The sequence below is a fragment of the Phoxinus phoxinus genome (assembly GCF_949152265.1).
Source record: "Phoxinus phoxinus genome assembly, chromosome: 5".
In the NCBI taxonomy this organism is placed as follows: domain Eukaryota; kingdom Metazoa; phylum Chordata; class Actinopteri; order Cypriniformes; family Leuciscidae; genus Phoxinus; species Phoxinus phoxinus.
This window is the reverse complement of record NC_136880.1, coordinates 20,139,994-20,161,591: the sequence shown is the minus strand read 5'-3', so window position 1 is coordinate 20,161,591 and position 21,598 is coordinate 20,139,994. Positions and strand designations below refer to the sequence as shown.

Below are 21,598 nucleotides of genomic sequence, written 5' to 3'. Positions count from 1 at the left end.
ACACGGTTGCTTTGTAAATCACAACATACAACCCTGATTCAATCAGTGTCCTCCAGCCTGCTGAATAATGTGAATGCTGAGATACATTTTTATGATATACAGATAAAAACTCAGTATCCAATCATTTTGTCTGGGCAAAGGAAAGAATTAGGGCTTGTGTCAGATTCCCACTATACCCATAATCCCATAAGCCACTGAGGGCATCACATCTCCTAATTATGAACTGCACAGATCCAAATGCTTCCAATCCACCACCGAGTAAACATCTCTCACACTACGGCTGTACATAACAAACACTCTTATCAGCGAGTCCCAGCTCCTCTAATGAGCATTTCTTTATTTCCCCCAAGGTTATGTGCTGCCAATCAACACAAAACATCACAAAAGGGGAATTCGGTACAAAAGCATGCGATGTCAATTTTAGAAGGCTTAAGGATTAATATGTGGTGCTTTTGGGTATGATAAATAAATACACGAATGGAAATGGAAGGTACAGTTATGTGTAATAATAATCCGAATATTCTAATTACATGGCTGGTGAAACATGTTTTAATTGGATGGGGTGTATTTAGGCCCCTCCCCCCCAAGCTTATGATTGGCTGGTGGTGTTTCTGGCACTTACGCATTTGGTGTGCCCTTCTGTCCACAGAACTGACCCGTGCTGTCCGTGGGGTAAATGACTTTCCTTGGGTCCCCATGAATCCATGCTACAACAAAGAGGAGACATAATTAAATGAATTAATTAAAGAGGAAAAAAATTCCCAAATGATCTTTACAGGGATCATAGTGTATAATGAAATATTGAATTTTCATCAGGGAAATAAAAGAGTCTACAGGCCAAAAACAGCTCAAATGCCCCTCTCAGCCCTTGCGGTCCTTCAGTCTATACATTTACCAGCACACCACACAATTTCCCTTCAGGGACCAATAAAGAAACCAGCTATCTAATACATCTATCTCATGAGCGCATATTAATGACTTCTGAGACCCTTGTTTATATGACAGTATTGCTCAGGATGATTAAATCCATCCGAGTATAACTGGAGAATAATTGATTCCAGCGCTATTTTAGGATGAAGTCACTATAGAAACAACCTATCAAAAGTCTGTATGAAATCTCTTTGACATCGATATGAAGCAGAGTTGTAATTTGCAAAATTAAACTACTGTGACACATCTTTTTTCCTAGCATTATTCAACAATCAACTCACACACACACACACACACAAAAAAAATATTTTAAAAATAAAATAAAATGTTAATTCACGGAGACATCTGTTGACGTAATGGCCATCCACATTCTACAGGCTGATATATAAGGTACTAAAGATGATATTTCTCGGCTCACAAGGCAAAATGATTTCTGTCATCTGGAAATTGTTCTGAATGAAACTGAAAAACAACTCAAAAGCTCTGCATGCTACAGCTCCATGTGAAGGAACCTGCTGAGCAAAGGCTATTAGAGCTGTATTTCACAGAGCTGTGAAATGAGATTCACACCACAATGCCTCGCTTTAATGCTAGAATTAAGCTGCAGTGACAACTTTGACCTTAAAAAAGTGCCAGTACTTGCATGCACAAAATAATAGTAGCAAAGAAATGTGAAAAATACGTCACGTTCAATATGAATATTTCAAAGTGAAGCTCTTTATGCTCCAGTATAGATTGAGATGCAGTAACACAATGAGCAACATCGTTTTCTGACTATAGCAGTCACGAGACACTGTGTCTAGAGGATGATGTCATGGGTGATTTCATCTTTTGCCGGTAGCAGAGGGAGATTTGAGTGGTCTTTTTTTGAGGGAGGGGGAGGGCAGCTCTTATAGGGGTGACATCATTCTTCTGCCAGGGGCAATATGAAGTCATAGCATTATTGCTTCCCATTAGTGTCTGCACAGACCCTGCACAATGAGACTGGACCACCGTGCTATACTGTTCATGGAGGGGTCCGAGTGATGGAGAACTTTGCAGATTGTGAGGATGTGAGGCGTTCACAGTGCAGGTGCGGCTTGACTTGTCTTCTGTGTCATTGTTCATGGCCGTGGTTGGAGAAACAGCGAAAACTCACGCCGCTGTACTTATCTCATCTGGTGGAGCCTAAAATCGCTCCACCAAAAACAAAAAACACTCACAAAAGAAAGCAAGAAGAAAACAGAAAAAAACACACAAATCAAAACATATTCAGAAGACACAAAAATACAAACAAAATAAAAAACAACAACACCCCCCCCCCCCCCCCCCAAAAGAAAACTGATAGAAAAATAAAATAGAACAGAATTTTTTTTTTTTAACAATAACTGCTGATTATCGTTAAGTTTTTGATATCTGGTGGATATCGAAGCTTGTTTCCGCCACAGAATTAAAAAGGTAAAATGCGACTCTTTATCTCACAATTCTGACTTTTTTCCTCACCAATTGCGAGTTTACATCTTGCAATTCTGACTTTTTTTTCTCCGAATTGAATGTTTATATCTTACAATTCTGACTTTGTAACATGCAATTGGGAGGTATAAAGTCAGAATTGCGAGATATAGACTAGCAATTGCGAGAAAAAAAGTCAGTATTAGGAGATTATTTCACGCAATTCTGACTTTATACCTCGCAATTCAGAGAAATAAAGTCAGAATTGCGAGATGTAAAACCGCAATTGTGAGATAAAAAGTCCCAATTATCTTTTAAAATGTTTTATTCTGTGGAGGAAACAAGCTTCCATTGGTGGAGCCTAAAATGTATCTCTCAAAAAAAAAACACAAAACAAAGCCAGAAGAAAACACAAAAAAGCAAAACAAAAGAAAACACAGAACCCCCCCCCCCCCCCAAATCAAACCAAATTCAGAACATAAAAACAAAAGAAAACACAAATAATTAACAAAATAAAACAACTACAAAAGAAACATAAAAAAAACAAAAAAAACAACAAAAGAAACACAAAAACCAGAACAGAACAAAACAAACAACTAAACATGCTGATCATTGCTTCATTTTTTACTTGTTTAATAAAGTTTTATTAGTTATCTCAAACTTTTCATAACCTAAAATGTATCTCTCAAAAAACAAACAAACACAAAAACAAAACAGATTAAAACAACAACAACAAAAACAAAATATAGCTGCAAGCAGCAATCACCGGGGCCAAGCGCAAGCAAGACGACAAGACATGCCAAAGTGGCTGGGAGTGTGAGACCCACTGCAGCAAGGAGCAATTAAAGACATTTGAAGATGAATTTTGGCAAAATGGTTGAAAAATCACATACAATAACTAAAAATATGATTATCACTTTCGACCAATAGGTGGCGCAGTTACGAAACTGATGTGATGTGGTCAGAGTGAAGTGACAATGACACATACAAAGTTTGGTGTCAATATGTCAAGGCATTGCAGATATAAATCCTGAATAGTCATTTTGGCATCATGCCTCAACTTTGCATCTGCGGTATACGAAAACAGTTTCGTCTATCGACACGAAATCCATAACTTTTACTCGGCACGGTCTGGAGATGACACGATCCGATTTTGGTGAAAATCGGACCTTCGGTCTAGGAGGAGTTCGAAAAAGTAGGTTTTAAAAGAAAATAAAGATGGCGGACAGGAAGTTTGGCTGACTATGGCAAAATTGGTATCTATGTTTTCAGCATAACCCAAGGAATCTATTGAGATCAGTGTCATTACTATAGGCAAATTTATTCAAAAGTTATTAGCATTTTTGGAAATTTCATTATAACTTTTGACCAAAAGGTGGCGCTGTCTCATAAATTTTTGACTACCTTTAGGGCGTTGTACTGATGACCCATACGGAGTTTCGTAACGATACGTTCATGCGTTCATAAAATACAGCATTTTAGCACATAATTAAAAATGGCCGACAGCCAAAATGGCCGATATGGGAAAATTGGATATCAGTCAACTCAGCACGACGTCCTGAATCTAACGAGACCACTTTTGTGATTTTTGGACAAACCGTTCAGAAGTTATAAGCAAAAACATAAATTCTTCATATCTCCGGACCAGTAGGTGGCGCTGCGCCGAAACGCAGCATGTAGCCTCAGGTCATGCTTGTGATGACATGTACCAAATTTGGTCTGAATCCGATAAAGCGTTGTGGAGATACGGCCTTACGTCTGTTTTTGCAAGAGCTACGTAAAATTTATTTGCGCGGTATTCGAGAACGGTAATTCGAATCAACTTGAATTCCATAACTTTTGGTCGTCAAGGTCTGGAGATGATCTGGTTCAATTTTCGTGAAATTCGGAGCAACGGCCTAGGAGGAGTTCGAAAAAGTAGGTTTTTCGGAAAATTCAAAATGGCGGGAAAACTATTATAACGGAAAATGACGTCATAGGGTGCAGTCGAATCGTCAATAGCTCAGGAATCAGAGGAAAAAAGAATTTTGTTTCTAGCTCTTGTGGTTCAAAAGTTATTAGCATAAACATGAGTGAAACTTTGGACAGCTGGTGGCGCTAGAGGGAATGAGTTGGAGACTCCAAATTTGCTATGGTGATAGTTCAGGCTGTCCTCTATCACTGTGCCAATTTGTATAAGTTTCCCGCAAACGGTTCTATAGGCTGCCATAGACGCCCAGTCGGAAAAAGAAAAAAAAGAAGAAGAAATATAGCTGCAAGCAGCAATCACCGGGGCCAAGCGCAAGCAAGACGACAAGACATGCCAAAGTGGCTGGGAGTGTGAGACCAACTGCAGCTAGGAGCAATTGAAGACATTTAAAGAAGAATTTTGGCAAAATGGTTGAAAAATCACATACATTAACTAAAAATATGATTATCACTTTCGACCAATAGGTGGCGCAGTTACGAAACTGATGTGATGTGGTCAGAGTGAAGTGACAATGACATATACAAAGTTTGGTGTCAATATGGCAAGGCATTGCAGATATAAAGCCTGAATAGTCATTTTGGCATCATGCCTCAAATTTGCCACTGCGGTATACAAAAACGGTTTCGTCTATCGACACAAAATCCATAACTTTTACTCGGCACAGTCTGGAGATGACACGATCCGATTTTGGTGAAAATCGGACGTTCGGTCTAGGAGGAGTTCGAAAAAGTAGGTTTTAAAACAAAATAAAGATGGCGGACAGGAAGTTTGGCTAACTATGGCAAAATTAGTATCTATGTTTTCAGCATAACCCAAGGAATCTATTGAGATCAGTGTCATTACTATAGGCAAATTTATTCAAAAGTTATTAGCATTTTTGGAAATTTCATTATAACTTTTGACCAAAAGGTGGCGCTGTCTCATAAATTTTTGAGTACCTTTAGGGCGTTGTACTGATGACCCATACTGAGTTTCGTAACGATACGTTCATGCGTTCATAAAATACAGCATTTTAGCACATAATTCAAAATGGCCGACAGCCAAAATGGCCGATATGGGAAAATTGGATATCAGTCGACTCAGCACGATGCCCTGAATCTAACGAGACCACTTTTGTGATTTTTGGACAAACCGTTCAGAAGTTATAAGCAAAAATATAAATTCTTCATATCTCCGGACCAGTAGGTGGCGCTGCGCCGAAACGCAGCATGTAGCCTCAGGTCATGCTTGTGATGACATGTACCAAATTTGGTATGAATCCGATAAAGCGTTGTGGAGATACGGCCTTACGTCTGTTTTTGCAAGCGCTACGTAAAATTTATTTGCGCGGTATTCGAGAACGGTAATTCGAATCAACTTGAATTCCATAACTTTTTGTCGTCATGGTCTGGAGTTGATCTGGTTCAATTTTCGTGAAATTCGGAGCAACGGCCTAGGAGGAGTTCGAAAAAGTAGGTTTTTTGGAAAATTCAAAATGGCGGGAAAACTATTATGACGGAAAATGACGTCATAGGGTGCAATCGAATCGTCGTGAGCTCAGGAATCAGAGGGAAAAAGAATTTTGATTCTAGCCCTTACGGTTCAAAAGTTATCAGCATAGACATGAGTGAAACTTTGGACTGTTGGTGGCGCTAGAGGGAATGAGTTGGAGACACCAAAATTGGTGTATTTAATGTTGGGACTGTCCTCTATCAGAATGTCAAATAAAATCAACTTTCCCGCAAGCGGTTCATAGGGCTGCCATAGACTTCAATGGCGGAAGAAGAAACGGAAGAATAATAATAAATATAGCTGCAAGCAGCAATCACCGGGGCCAAGCGCAAGCAAGACGACAAGACGTGCCAAAGTGGCTGGGAGTGTGAGACCAACTGCAGCAAGGATCAACTGAAGACATTTAAAGATGAATTTTGGCAAAATGGTTGAAAAATCACATACAATAACTAAAAATATGATTATCACTTTCGACCAATAGGTGGCGCAGTTACGAAACTGATGTGATGTGGTCAGAGTGAAGTGACAATGACACATACAAAGTTTGGTGTCAATATGTCAAGGCATTGCAGATATAAAGCCTGAATAGTCATTTTGGCATCATGCCTCAAATTTGCCACTGCGGTATACGAAAACGGTTTCGTCTATCGACACAAAATCCATAACTTTTACTCGGCACGGTCTGGAGATGACACGATCCAAATTTGGTGAAAATCGGACCTTCGGTCTAGGAGGAGTTCGAAAAAGTAGGTTTTAAAAGAAAATAAAGATGGCGGACAGGAAGTTTGACTGACTATGGCAAAATTGGTATCTATGTTTTCAGCATAACCCAAGGAATCTATTGAGATCAGTGTCATTACTATAGGCAAATTTATTTAAAAGTTATTAGCATTTTTGTAAATTTCATTATAACTTTTGACCAAAAGGTGGCGCTGTCTCATAATCTTTTGAGTACCTTTAGGGCCTTGTACTGATGACCCATACTGAGATTTGTAACGATACGTTCATGCGTTCATAAAATACAGCATTTTAGCACATCATTCAAAATGGCCGACAGCCAAAATGGCCGATATGGGAAAATTGGATATCAGTCAACTCAGTATGACGCCCTGAATCTATCGAGACCACTTTTATGATTTTTGGACAAACCGTTCAGAAGTTATAAGTAAAATAAGCAAATTTTCATATCTCCGGACCAGTAGGTGGCACTGTGACGAAACGCAGCAGGTAGCCTCAGGTCATGCTTGTGACGACATGTACCAAATTTGGTCTGAATCCGACAAAGCTTTGTGGAGATACAGCCTTGAATCTGTTTTCGCAAGCGCTATGTAAAATTTATTTGCGCGGTATTCGAGAACGGTAATTCGATTCAACTTGAATTCCATAACTTTTGGTCGTCAAGGTATGGAGATGATCTGGTTCATTTTTCGTGAAATTCGGAGCAACGGCCTAGGAGGAGTTCGAAAAAGTAGGTTTTTCGGAAAATTCAAAATGGCGGGAAAACTATTATGACGGAAAATGACGTCATAGGGTGCAGTCGAATCGTCATGAGCACAGGAATCAGAGGAAAAAAGAATTTTGTTTCTAGCCCTTGTGGTTCAAAAGTTATTAGCATAAACATGAGTGAAACTTTGGACAGCTGGTGGCGCTAGAGGGAATGAGTTGGAGACTCCAAATTCGCTATGGTGATAGTTCAGGCTGTCCTCTATCACTGTGCCAATTTTCATAAGTTTCCCGCAAACTTTTCTATAGGCTGCCATAGACGCCCAGTCGGAAAAAGAAAAAAAAGAAGAAGAATAAGAACCGGAACAGATACAATAGGTGCCCGCACCTTCAGTGCTTGGCCCCTAATAAGAACGCCAACAAAAACAATAGGTGCCTCCGCACTTTCAGTGCTTGGCCCCTAATAATAAGAACGCCAACAAAAACAATAGGTGCCTCCGCACTTTCAGTGCTTGGCCCCTAATAAGAACGGGAACAGATACAATAGGTGCCCGCACCTTCAGTGCTTGGCCCCTAATAACACAAAGAAAGCGCAAAAAAATTAAAAAATAAATGCTGATCATCACTATTTTTTGGACTTGTTTCAACGTATTGTGTACAATATAAAAAAAACGTTGTCAGCCGTATCACAGTCAAACAATGCTTGGAGAAACAGTATGGCCTCATTTAAAAGTCTTGCGACGGAACTTATCTCATCTCTGGTGGAGCCGCGCCCTACATCTACAGCAACCCTTCAAAGTGACTCATTTCCTCTTCCAGCGGGAACATCACGCTGTGAAACTAGCGGGCATCTACAGTATGCGAGGGCTTTTCAAACAAGGGCTCTCCGTGCCCCTGCCTCGCTTATCACTTGTGCACTTGAAACGCCATCAGCATTTGCTGTGAGGGCATGTGTGTGTCAGCGTGGCCATCAGCACCAAGGCCCGGATGTACAGTAGTACAATAATGTGCTTGATATCAGTAAATCTCCCAGGATGATCCCACAGCCTGCTAATGTGAACCAGCATCAAAATCATTTGATGTGACGAAATTCTGGCATTTCCGAATTCAGACCCAAGGTCTTTTTGTCCTTGAAATAAACAGTATCTAGAACAAAGCCATCCCTGTGGCAATTCTTCTTGCATCAGCTTCTCCACAGTAAGAAGAGCGTAGAGTAGTATTAGCATTAGCGTTAACTTTAGCCACGCTTTGAAGTGGAGGGAAGAACTGTGGAGAAGCTCCTGGTGGAGTTGAACATCATCAAATATTCATGTATGATCTTACATCAGAGGAGCTGACAAGGAATGCACAGACTTTGCTCTTCATTCTCAAAAAAAATATTCCTCAGTAAGAGAGATGCTCTCTCTCTCTCCCTCTCTTTCTAGCTCTTTTTCAGTCTTTTATGTACCGAACACCCACTTTGGCATCTTTATATGTTGGATGTTGATTCATCTGCAGTCTATGGGGTTCTTGTTAAAGCTTGTTTTTCTCTCGAGAACCAGCGGATGAGAATTAGAGGAAGCTGCCTCATCTGATCAAAGGTTCTCGTGTTGGTTTCTGGCCCTGCAGATCAGTATTTTAATCACTGGATAAGAGAAAGTCATTAAAACCACCACACTGACTGTATAGAGCAGCTCCTTCATTAAGATTTGGGGAGATAGATGCTAACTAGTAACATATATTACATTTTTTACTAGCATGCCAGCAGCGTTTTCAAAACAATGGTGCTTTTCAAGTAACAAGCTATTTCTTTCCCATAAGAAGTGGTGTGGCGTGACCTTTACAACCATTACATGGGAAATGCCACACTGCGATTTTTATTTATTTAGTTCACATTGTATTTATAGCCAGGTGAGGGCATAACAAAATATGCTCTCTTAAATGTAGTGTTGGGAAGTTGGGAAGGAAAACAGAAAAACACAGAAAAACTGTGTCATCAAGTGACTTGCTTCAACTAGTTGTATTTAGTATTAACTATTACCTATCTAAAATTCTCATTTTGTGCCAAATAAACACAGATCTGTTTCCAATTAATACTTTATTTATCAGTTATAACTTATTTTTATACTTTACAGTTATACTTTATTTATTCATTTACTGTAACTACAAGTTAAAAAAGGTAGTTAGACTGTAATTTATTTAAAGAGCAACCTGGCAAACAACAATTTCAAAGTAGCTTCCTAAACATACATAGTCTGGGGGAAAAAACGTATTCATAGCCCTTGGTAAGCTTGTAAAAACATTATCTACAACTAACATTTGCAACACAACTGCACTTTTTTTTTTAAACAAAACAAGATCAAGCAGTCATCAATCAATAATGATTAATTATAAAACACGTGTCACAGGAAAATACGTTCATTCAGTCATAGATGCTAAATATAAGCTTACAACATAAACATAAATCTTTTATAGATAGACTATTTTTCGAAATAATCGTTATATATTGCACCTGTTATCATTCATGGAACATGAATTTGCTTACATGGTGGGTCTTATGATACTCTGGTGATCTAGCCTGGCTCACAGCCTGTTTATCTCACAAAATAAAAGATTACAGTAAGTTCCCACAAAGCAGATGCAGCACTTACCCACAGTGCCCAGTGCAATGTAGCCGACGATGACAATGACGAAGAGCACACAGCACAGCACATCTGTGCAGCCTCTGGAAAAGAAAAGACAATAAAAATGCAGTCTCATCTCATTAAATGATCTGAAGACGTATGTCGTATTTCCCATAAAACTTGTGAATGAAATGTCAATTTAATGAAAACCTGAATTAAAATGTTGGCCTGTTCACTTTCACTCAGTGAATATTTGCTCAGAACAACAATGAACTGACAAAGAGCTGGATGAAAAAGAACAGATGAAGACACGTTGACTGGGCATTATCCCTTACATATGCAATTCCATATGCTGAATATCGACCAAAACAGTCGATATAATTTTGAGTTCAGGCACATCTTTCAAACGTGAGCTGATAACATCGAGTACAGCAAGGTCACATGTCCCGCTACTGCACATCAAATACTCGAGAGATGGTGTCGCACATGCAAATCTTTGACAAGGTCGACAGTGACCTGCACAATACAGAAGAAAGGCAAGTGTACAAGAACAGTACAAGAGAAAGAAAGACAGAGACAATGTGCTGTGTTAATCACATGTCAGTGCCTTATTACAGCTGAGATGATCTGATGCAGAGCAAAGAAATTATCCAGCCATGAAAGTAGGCCTACTTTAATGCTCCATACAAATATTTAGTGTGAAATCAATAAATTCACTCTAACGCTTACAGTTTTTTTACAATGACAGTGGGAGCAGTGAGTTGTAGCTGGTTGACACTCAGAAGATTATACACTCTTAGAAAAAAAGGTTCAATGGGGTTCTATATAGAACCCTAGGGTTCTTGACTCAATTTTAAATAACCTTTAAGCCAAAAAAGGTTCTATATAAGGAGAAATGTCTTAAATGATTGCATAATACTTTTATGTTCAATGTACCTTTTAATTTTTTTTATAGTGATAAATTAAAACAACTAACATAACTACATAACTACACAGGAACAATTGAGTAACACAATATGAACACACAATATTCTACTAACTACTATTAACTAACAAGATACTCCGATGAACTAATTAGAAAGTAATAGCGCTCAGTTGAATGAGGTATCACTATTTTCTAATCATTAACTACTATTTTTTTCATACCTTCAAAAGGACTACTAAGAACTACTACAGCTTGACAAGCATGATAACTCTTTATTAACTTTTTGTGGACTCTGGTATCAGAGTAGCTTGTTAGTTAATAGTAGTATGTTAATAATGCATAGCCTACTCATTTGTTCCGGTGTAGTTATTCAATAATGACGGAACAGTATTATAAAGTGTTACCAAATATTTTCTTCTAAGAGTGAAAGTACAACCACAATCCTATTGCAACCATAGCCTTTCTATTAAGTTTTTAAAAGATCATTTCTGTCCTATAATTTCAAAATAAAAGTTAACTTATGATCGGACTAAGGTTTGAAACATTTGCTGTTACACTGACTGAGAGAAGTTAATGTATATACAAACAAGGTTCAAATTCCAACTAAGAAAACACTAATGACTATAATGACGACTACGGCAAAGCTATTTACAAAAAAAACGCCATCAGTATGAAGAAATAGCAAAATCTTTCTATTATTATTATAAATAATACACCCCCATTGCACAAGCATAAATTATTTATATTTTTAAGACAGAAATTAAAAATTAACAAAATTTTCGAATAAATACTAGAAATATTTTGTAGTAAGTAAACTATTCTTGTAGACTGGGTAAACCCGCCGATCTGCCGGCGATTTGATTTCGCCCTTCAGCTGAGGCTGTAAAGCTGTACATTTATCTATCCTGCTTCCTTTCCAAATTTGTGGGAACCAATCACACACTGGCTTATCCACCTGGCGCGCTATTGGCGGGTTTAACACGACGACGATAGAGAAGCGACGAATCCAATTCCTTTTAACCTCTCAACGATGCTCGTATGGCTTCTTTAGTTTAGCAAACAAATCGCTCGAGTGGGTGTAGGCTAAATACCACTCACTTTCACGTTTTTTTTTTGCACAACCTGCAAAACTCACTCGATGCCATTGCTGCCTTTGCAAAACGCTGATCATTGCTCCAAACCAACACGTTTGTTTTGTACAAACTGGAGTTTTCGCGTCTGATTGGTTGAAGTATCTAATTGGGTACAGAGTCATTTGAACTATGCCCGCTGATCACGCCTCTTGTGCAGTAGAAATACAGAGCAGACTCCCCAGACTAATTGTGGCGAGCAGGACGAGGTCGAGGGACGTGAGAGAACCGCGCGAGACCGGTGGCATGATTAATGATGAACGACACTTGCACGACGCACCGGTCTCGTATCTTTCACGGAGGAGCGGAAGCATAAAAGGAGGAGCGACGACAGTGAAGATCGAGAGAGGAACAGGCCTGATTTTATGTTGTGTTTTATTTCTGTTTTATGTGGCCAGCAGTCGTCCGCGAGGGGCTGCTGGCTTATACTTTCATTTTGTATTAGTTTATTTTATGATTAAAGTTGTTGAATGTTCGCCGGTTCCCGCCTCCTTCCCATAACAACATACCTTGCTACACTGGTGCCGAAACCCGGGAAGAAGGAGGAACGTGCTGTCAAAGAGTCCTCACCGCTGTGGAATCCGCGGTGCCATCGAGCATGGTGGGCAGTTTCCGTCACCATGGACGCTCGAGGCGGTGCGCTGGAGTGAGTTGCCGGGGAGACGGTCGAGCTCGCTGCCGGCCACCTGGGTGCTGTAGGGGCGGCTGCCGTCCGTGAGGGAGCGGAGGAGTCACCGACATTCACCGTGGGCCGGAGCCTGCTGCCATCCGCCATGACGGGGAGGAGCAGGGAACGGGTGACTCCTGCCGTCTGCCCGAACCCAGAGGAGCCGTCGCCGTCCACCAGGCGGCGGAGGAGTGTCGAGCCGTCCACCGAGGGCTATCCAGCGCCACTGCCAGGCACCGCGGAGAAGATCGCCCAGCTGGTGGAGGACCAGATGACAGCGCGTTGTGGGAACCGGACCAATATTTGTTTTTTCTCTCTCCCCTCTCTCGTCACTGTCGCTCCATGCTTCCGTCTCCTTTCTCTCGCCTCGTCTATCCATACCCCCACGTGCCGCGGCCACCGTGATCGGTTCCCGCGGAGGGAGGGGGAGGGGGGGAGTCGAGCACAGTCTCGTGGGTACCCCCCGGCCTGCAAGGGGCGATGGGGGTATGTGGCGAGCAGGACGAGGTCGGGGGACGTGAGAGAGCGGCGCGAGACCGGTGGCGTGATTAATGATGAACGACACCTGCGCGACGCACCGGTCCCGTATCTTTCACGGAGGAGCGGAAGCATAAAAGGAGGAGCGACGACAGTGAAGATCGTGAGAGGAACAGGCCTGAGTTTATATTGTGTTTTATTTCTGTTTTGAGTGGCCAGCAGTCAATTTACTGGTCTTTCAGAGGAAATTGGAGTCCCAAAGAGAGAACAGTATAGTAGCCAGAGAGCACAATATATTCTCTGATCGCTTTTCTCCTGATCAATAAGATCACATTTCACATTTTTAATCAATCAGTTATAAAAGACGTACATCTACATTTATAGATTATATATGGTCCTTAATTGTATTATTATTCTGTTCATAATCAACCATGCTTAGCACTCACTCTTTAACTGCTTGAAATTTGCTTTTAGATTCCATTTATTATTAGGAAAATAGAGATTCCACAGTTTGTTTATTTTGGATTTACGATTTATCCAGCTTTCAAATATTCTACACAGAACTTCTAATCTGTCATTTGTCTTATTTTATTCCTCATTTGTGTGTATTGCAGAACAGACACATAAACACACTCTTAGTAAGCAAGTTGTGTCTGGATATTACACTGAACGATCTTCTTCAGAACTCGTAAAAGTAATATTTGCTTGTCATATGTGGAAGCTGAATATGGGCTGGCAGTAAGAAAATTGCACTGCTGAAAGCAGAAAGTAATTATAAATGTCTAACTCGCTCGCTGGTAACAAATTACTTTGCTTGCCTCTCAAAGGGTTTGATGAAACTGATTCTTTGGAGGAGACAGCTGTGTCTGGGCAATTTCTATAAGAGCATGGAGGTTGAAAGGTGGAACTTTTTAAAAACTGGAGTTCAAGCTCTCGACACATCTCTCATTACAACACACACAAAACAATCAAGTATTCAATTAGTACAATATGACCTTTCATAGAGAAAGATGCCACCCTCATGATCAGCGAATTTAGCGTGTTCTGAATGATGATGCATCCTAGGAAATTGGCACTTCAAGTTTTGATTTTGTTTCATGTTTCATGTCATTTTTTTGTGGTTTTCAGTTATGTTATACTGCCATGTGCTCCCCTTTGTCATGTGATTCCCTTGTCCTCATGTGATCATGTAATGTGGTTCCTTGTGTTGTTCTCATTGGTTCATTGTTTAATCATATTCACAGGTGTGTCTTGTCAAGTCATTAGTCTCTGTGACTAATTTATTGACCTCATGTTTCCACAGTCAAGTCAAGTCAAGTCAAGTCTACTGACTCTCTTGTTCGATCTCGTTCATCAAATTGAACGAATCTTTTTTTGAGTCATTTCGTTCATTTAAGTGGCTTTAAATGTTATATTTTAACATCCAAATTCCCCCAAACACATCCACTTACGCAATCTTGATCATATCCTGAATTAAGAAATCATTATAATGCATTCAAAAATAATTTACAGGAAACATAAACAATTACTTTACCTTCCGAGTCTTTTGTTCATTTGTCACGTAACAGATGCAATGAACGGATCATGAGTGACCCATTACTAGTCAAGTCAAGTCATTATTCATATTGGATGTAAATTAAACTGCAAGCTTGCCTCCAGTGGATTATGTTACAGAAATAATTAAGGAAAATATTAAGGGAAATAAATTGAAACATTTTCTAAATCATTTTTATATAGTACAAAATGACCCTGGTTTTGAAAGAATTCATTAAATTCAAATACCGGTAAGTCTCATAATACATTTTGAATATATATATTTTTTCTTTTTTGAAAAGGTGTAATTAATCTGAAATACTAAATCAATTACTATGACATATCATATCCAACATAAAATGAACGAACAAAGATTTTTTTCAGATGCAATACATCTCACAAATGAATAAAACGTTTAGATTAATAAGAGCTGAACCATTAAATAAATGTGCTGAGATTAGATTTATGGACATTAACAGTCTGGACATCTTTACCCATCTTCCTCTAATTCATATATTCACACTCATACCTTCCAATAAACCACAGAGGGTTTGTGTGGTTGGCAATGTTTGATCTAGCAGAATCAATGAATGCACCACATACAAAAAATTATTTTCAGTGCATTTCAGCCTGGATAGACATCTTGATTTAGTCGTGCTACTTTCACAGTTAGCTAATCACAGTCTGATTAATGAAACCACAGGCAGTCGGACAAAATGTCAAGGCAGGACTGCCTGTGACCCTGCCTTAAGTTCAGAATAGGGTAGCGAGGAGTAGAAACGTCCATCTCTGTCTCTCACAGCAGATTTTGTATACTTTATCCTATGGCATATTAGCTAAACGCAAACATTAGCAAAATAAGTTTGCAGTAGTACATAACAGTGCCCACAGAAACAATCCTTGCGTTTAACATTCCTAGCCATAAATGAGGCCTTGCAAACGGGCTTAAATAAAGGCTTTACAGAGGTACAAAGAAAAGTATTATGACCATTATTGATACAATTAACTTGCACCTGAGAATGATGCACGATCCAGACATTTATGAGACTATTTATAAAGGCCCACATTCTCATGCCAAGGTTACACTAAACCGGGTTTGATTGAGGTCAATCTCACCACCCTCCAAACGTAAAACCTTAAGCCCACCTCCTCTGTAAATAGATAGGGAAGGGCAGGAGAGATTTCAAACGCATAAGCCGATTAGAGCTCATTATCAATAGCAGCAGGTGGGTCACTGCTCTACTAAACACTGAGCTCAGCACAGTCCACTCCAAATATGCTGCTCACTGCTAACTAATTTCACATAACGCTTAGTCACAATGTTCAAGTTTTATGGATATTTCTGTTCCATAAATGTTTTCATATTTAGGGTTAGATTTGTTTTGTTGAATCAACAACTTTAAGTATTAAACTTTGATGCATGACTTGTCCTGCTCCATTTGTGCAATCGTACCAATATTTTTATTATTATACTGCCGAGCGCAAAAAAAAAAATCCCCTATACTTCCACACTCAAGGAGGATACTCAGCCAGACCAGAACATCACAGAGACTCTTTTGACTTAGACTAGTAAGTAAACACACAGAACACCCTACCAACCACTTCTAATTCTAAATTCTAGAAATAACCCACAACAATCTAGCAGCCACCTAGTAACACCTTAACAACCAGATAGCAATGCAAGCAACTACTTAGCAATGCTAGAAAAAACACATTCCAAGACCACATAGTAATGTCTTAGCAATTAGCTAACAATGTTAACAACCACCTAAACATGTTAGAAACAACCCACAACATTCTAGCAACCACCTAGTAACACCCTAGCAACCAGCTAGCAATGCTTTCTAATAAATCGCCCTAACAACGAACAGTACTTTAGCAACCACCCACAACACTTTAGCAAACCAGCTAGCAATGCTAGCAACCACTCACAACACCACAGAAAGCAGTTAGCACGGGCAACCAACCACCCACATAAAAGCAACAACCAACAACCACCTAGTAAATCACTAACCAATCACAACAAGAAGCACTACTACCACCCACAACACCATAGCAACCAGCTACAGTAGCAATGCCCTAGCAACCAGATAGCAAGAGCAGAAGTGCAGGCAGTTTTAATGTGAAAGTCATTGATATGGCAGTCACAGACAACTGGCCAGGTAAACAAGAAGAACGTATCTTTCAACACGTCTCGTCTGATGTTAGGGTTGTGATAACTTCACAGTGATTTTCTCAAACTCAGAACTATCAATCGATTGGTCAGTGCTAATGTGCTTTAGAGATCTCCAGGATGAACAAAGAAAGAGCAGAGAGCTGCATCAGCCGGTCAGAGGTGCCTGAGAACCAGCGTGAGGAACTGCTCTTACAAACACATCTCTCTCTCGCTAAATAATTTAACTGTTTTTTTCTCTGTCTCTTCCTGTATTTCATTTTTTGCACTTTTGACCTTTTTCTCTGTTCATACCTGCTTTTTTCTGAAAGTATCTATAAGCTCTAATGACTACAACAAGCAGCTCAACTGACCATGGACTTTAGATTTTTATCCCAACACTCATACACGGATTGAGTGACTTTTATTGTAATACATTTCTTGTCAACTGTTTGCAGTCTTTTAATCTCTGTGCTGCCAGTGTCTTGATTATCCTCATGCTCTCATGCTCCTCCAGCACAACCTCACCTGCGGTCCAGCCAGAAGACACTCTCAGAGACGTTTCTAAAGAGGTTTGCCCATCAGCTCATATGCCCTGTGGATTTCACCCTCAGACGCGCCATCACTGGAACTGAGAAAAATGGCTTACAACTTTTCTGATTAAATTTTGATTTGACTTGAGATCAATTTTAATACCTCGTTTTCTCTGAATTCTGAGCCTTAGGTTGCCAAATGTGTCAAATGAAATCTGTCACAGGACGAATCATAGACTAAGACCGTGTCCAAACCAAACCAGACATGATGTGCTACAGCAAAGAGTGGTAAATACATGTTTCAGAGTTTTGTTCCAATCAACCATTTTGCCGGTCACTTTATTTCCATTTCTGCCCCTAACTTTTCAATGCTTTGGTTAATAGCAGAATCAGGATATACAGTTTACAGTACAGTTTTTACTCATTAAAGAAACAGTAAACCCAATGCCAAGTTACACACACTGTTATCCATCTACAGTACATTGTTATGTTTTAAAGCCTGATTTAGAAAGAAATATTCTGGGTTCAATGTGTTAAGTGGAAGAATTCACAGAACTTGTGGCATCATGTTGATCACATTAAAAAAAAAAAGATTTCGACAAGTGGCTTTACTAAATCGTAACCATTAAAAAACTCAACAGTATAGCCACAAGACAAACAAAAAGCTTGATTTCAGTGTGAAAAAAAAACTACTAACCTTTTTTTGGGGGTAAATTATATCCAATTTTACAGCTTCATTGGGACGACAATGCAATGCAACAAACTTTAAAACATTAAAATGACCGTAAAAATAATTTAAACAGCTCAAATAATACATCCTTTTAACATTAGAATTAATGCATATGCTTTTATAAAATTATAACACATTTCTGTTGTTAAATCCTCCAAATATTGGTGGCATTGACATTGCAAGTGCCTCCATTTTTGCTACAAACAAGTCAAAATTACCTTTTGCAGTAATAAACATTACACCACAAATGCTGTCAAAATTAGCTTAACTTGTACTGAGCCTAGAATATTCCTTTAAAGAATGTAAAACCCTGTAGCATGAAAGCTGTTTTAGTAGGCTATAGATTTACAGTTTTGGGAATCATATTAGTTACACACCATAACATAAAACTAATTAATGCATATCAGCATCTGCTATATTGTGCACGCCTAAAAAAAAAAGACTCTTCTCAAGCTCCCATCAAATCTCCAAAGAAGCGATCACCAATTCAGATCAGAAGCCAACAGAGGCTAGAGGATAGATGACTGCCGATGCTCTCGACAGAGGCTGTACAGTATAGGTTTCTGCAGATTTCTGACACTAAATGATGACAAGAGGAGTAACTTCACACATCAAAAGATTGATGGTTCAGTAATATCCCCCAGTCGCTCCATTAGACTGTACTTCCAAGAACAGCAAGAGAACAGATCACAAATTCAACTAACTGCTACCTTTTAAATATAAAATAAAATTCAAAGATACAATCTGTACCTTTCTGACCGATTCATATTTATTTTCTGATCTGGTGAAAGTCTAAAACTGAAAAGCTACATTTTATAATCAGGGGATTTACAAAAGCATTTGAGAGTTATAAATGTTGAAAAGCAAATGGGTTTAAAGCAAATGGCTCTATAACTGAAATCAAAGTAATTGTTTGAAAATCTCCCTTTCTTTACTAGTATCCAGTGCACTATTACTCTAGAAACAAAACAAGGACAAAAAGAGTTTGCTGGGGGTATTTACAATTGCATGACACAATGTTTTGCATAGACACACCATGTTTTGTAGTCAAGTGTACATGGAATGTGCTTATCCAATCACGCAGCAATACAAACGATTAAAAAGTTTTTCAGGAAAAACATTGGAAAAATATTGGCTTGAGAGAGCCTGGCCAGTTGTTTTAAAAGCTTGAAGTTTGAAGCTTTTAAACCCATGCAATCTGTCAAAGAATACCCAAACATTCTGTTAGGCATAGCTAGCATGCTGCTAACATGATTAGCATGTTTTAACATTTTCCTAGCATGTTTCTAGATGCTGGCATGTCTTAGCACATTGCTAACGTGTTTTAGCAAGTTACTAACACGTTTACTTGCATGTTTTAACACATTTCTAACCTGTTTTATCATTTTGTTAGACTTAGCATGTTTTGTATGGCATGAAGCTAGCATTTTTTTAGTACATGCTAGCATGTCACTAGGTGTTGTTGACATGTTTAAGCTAGTTGCTAGGCTTAGATAGATAGATAGATAGATAGATAGATAGATAGATAGATAGATAGATAGATAGATAGATAGATAGATAGATATACCAATCTGAAACCAAAATCTGAACAAGAATGTGACATAAACATTAAATTCATATGTGCCTTGTTGCCTTTATGCCTCGTACTGCCAGCAAAGGCAGAATTTTCCAGGTTTCGGACACATCCATTGGTAAGTGTGTGTTAAGCTGACCTGTGAGTAGCAGCTCTATATATCACGGCAGTGTGTGGGAGTCCTTTGGGGGACGGCAGATTGACTGTGCTGACAGGCAGCAGAGTGCTTTGACTGGCTCCAGTCGAGTACATGTGTTTCTCCCTGAATGAGACTGCTGCCCATGTGCAAGGACTATTATACTCATGTAATGATGTGGTGTTACACAAAGGATTCAAAGGTCTGGAGATTTACTGCACAGTCACTAATCGCAGGGCTAGCTTGACAAGGCGTAAGAAGTAGGAGTAGGTAGATAGAGGAGTGGGCACAGGAAATAAATAATGAGTATTTCTTATTCAAGGACATTTCACTTAAAATAATGACTGGCACTCAAAGTCAGACATCCGAATCGTGAATTCAAGGTAGATCTATCAACCCAGGCTTCAGTGAGAAGCGTCACTTGACAATTTCAAAGATGATGTCGACTGACGAGTAAACCAGAAAATTAGGTTTATGCAACACACTCTTATGGCAATTCGTAGGTATTTAACAATTTGACAGATTGGTAGCTAAATTGTATCACTTCATACAATCCCATTCATATTTTGTCTGATCTGCTCACTTCAAACTGATAGTTTTGTTTAAGGGTGCGGTTTGGGCTGGACCTTCATGCTTTTAAAAAAATTAAATCTTAGACATTATTTCAGAACGAATCACATAATACAAATTTATACGAAATCTCCACCTCATAAAACTTAAGTTATTGAAAAAAACGTATTTTGTGCTTATTTTTTTGCCTCAATATTTTCTTATTTTTTGTTTTAACGTGAGCATTTTGTGTCATGACTTTTGTTTACGCCATAATTGAAAGAAAAACACAAATTGAATCACGCCGCCATCAAAATTTCAATTGGGGTGTTCCCAACTGTCTGGAATGCGGCATAAAACAGAAATTAAAGACAGGTAAGCAAGATCATTGGGAAGCTATAATGAGAGCAGGAACCAACAACCATAAAATATTACTGCACGATACTGCACACAAAACTGGAAAGCACTTTCTCAATCTGAAAAGCTCTAATCTGATTGGCTGAGAGTCCACAACTCTGAGTGTAAAGGCGCATAGGTTATTTTAGCCCGTTTGACTTCTTAACTTCTAATATGACTGTCATCTACTTCCCATTAGCCAAGCTCACTGACCTCCTCCAGTATGAAGCAATGGGTGAGACAAATTGAACCATCATACATGAAGAGAAAGCGCAGAATAACTGCGGCTTTGCTGTACATAGCGCGATCTATAATTACATCTCCAGCTATCAAGAGCCGATCGCTACTGTCTCCCTCTTCCCACTTCAAGGAAATCCAAGAGGGACTGGTGAGGAATTTAAATGGCTGAAGCATTCAAACCTCTGCCAGGGAATTATCCATCCCTAATTTCTCCTGTTAAAGACTCAGAATGCAGAACAGCAATAGACATTAGAGGGTAATGCCTCGTGCTTTGACTCTCTCTCTCTGTGTAATTGCTTTGCATCAAATGTGTAATCATCTCATCCAAGTATTCACATCAGAGTGCTAATGGGCTCATTGAAGCCAATCATGCCAGGAACCTTTAACAAAAGATGCCTCGATAAATGTCCTCTCAGCATCAGCCCACGAATCAGCAAAATGACCAGAGTGATCTGTTTTCTAGAGCATAAAAATTCATTGCATGTTTGGATAGTCAACTAGACAGGACCAAATACAGTATGAATCCTCTGGTCATGATCTCCACAAGGATAGTGAAACCTGAATTCGCAGGGCTTGATAAACATACAAAATATGAGGTAATACAAAATAATGTACAATTATTTTAATTAAAATCTAAAATTATTAACAAAAATATGTAATTTAATTAATAAACATTCAAAACATTCAATA

The 21,598-nt window shown here is 39.1% G+C and overlaps 1 protein-coding gene across 2 annotated transcripts in view; it reads right to left on the bottom strand.

Moving 5' to 3' along the window:
• Positions 1-21,598, bottom strand: part of slc44a5a (solute carrier family 44 member 5a) — an 89,264-nt gene that overhangs the window by 14,001 nt on the left and 53,665 nt on the right. For both annotated transcript variants that reach the window (XM_079614148.1, XM_079614149.1), the window contains exons 3-4: positions 9,895-9,968; positions 623-707 (exon numbers count right to left, since the gene is read on the bottom strand). In XM_079614148.1, the coding sequence (XP_079470274.1) occupies positions 623-707; positions 9,895-9,968 (159 nt within the window). The remainder of the gene's footprint in view (positions 1-622; positions 708-9,894; positions 9,969-21,598) is intronic.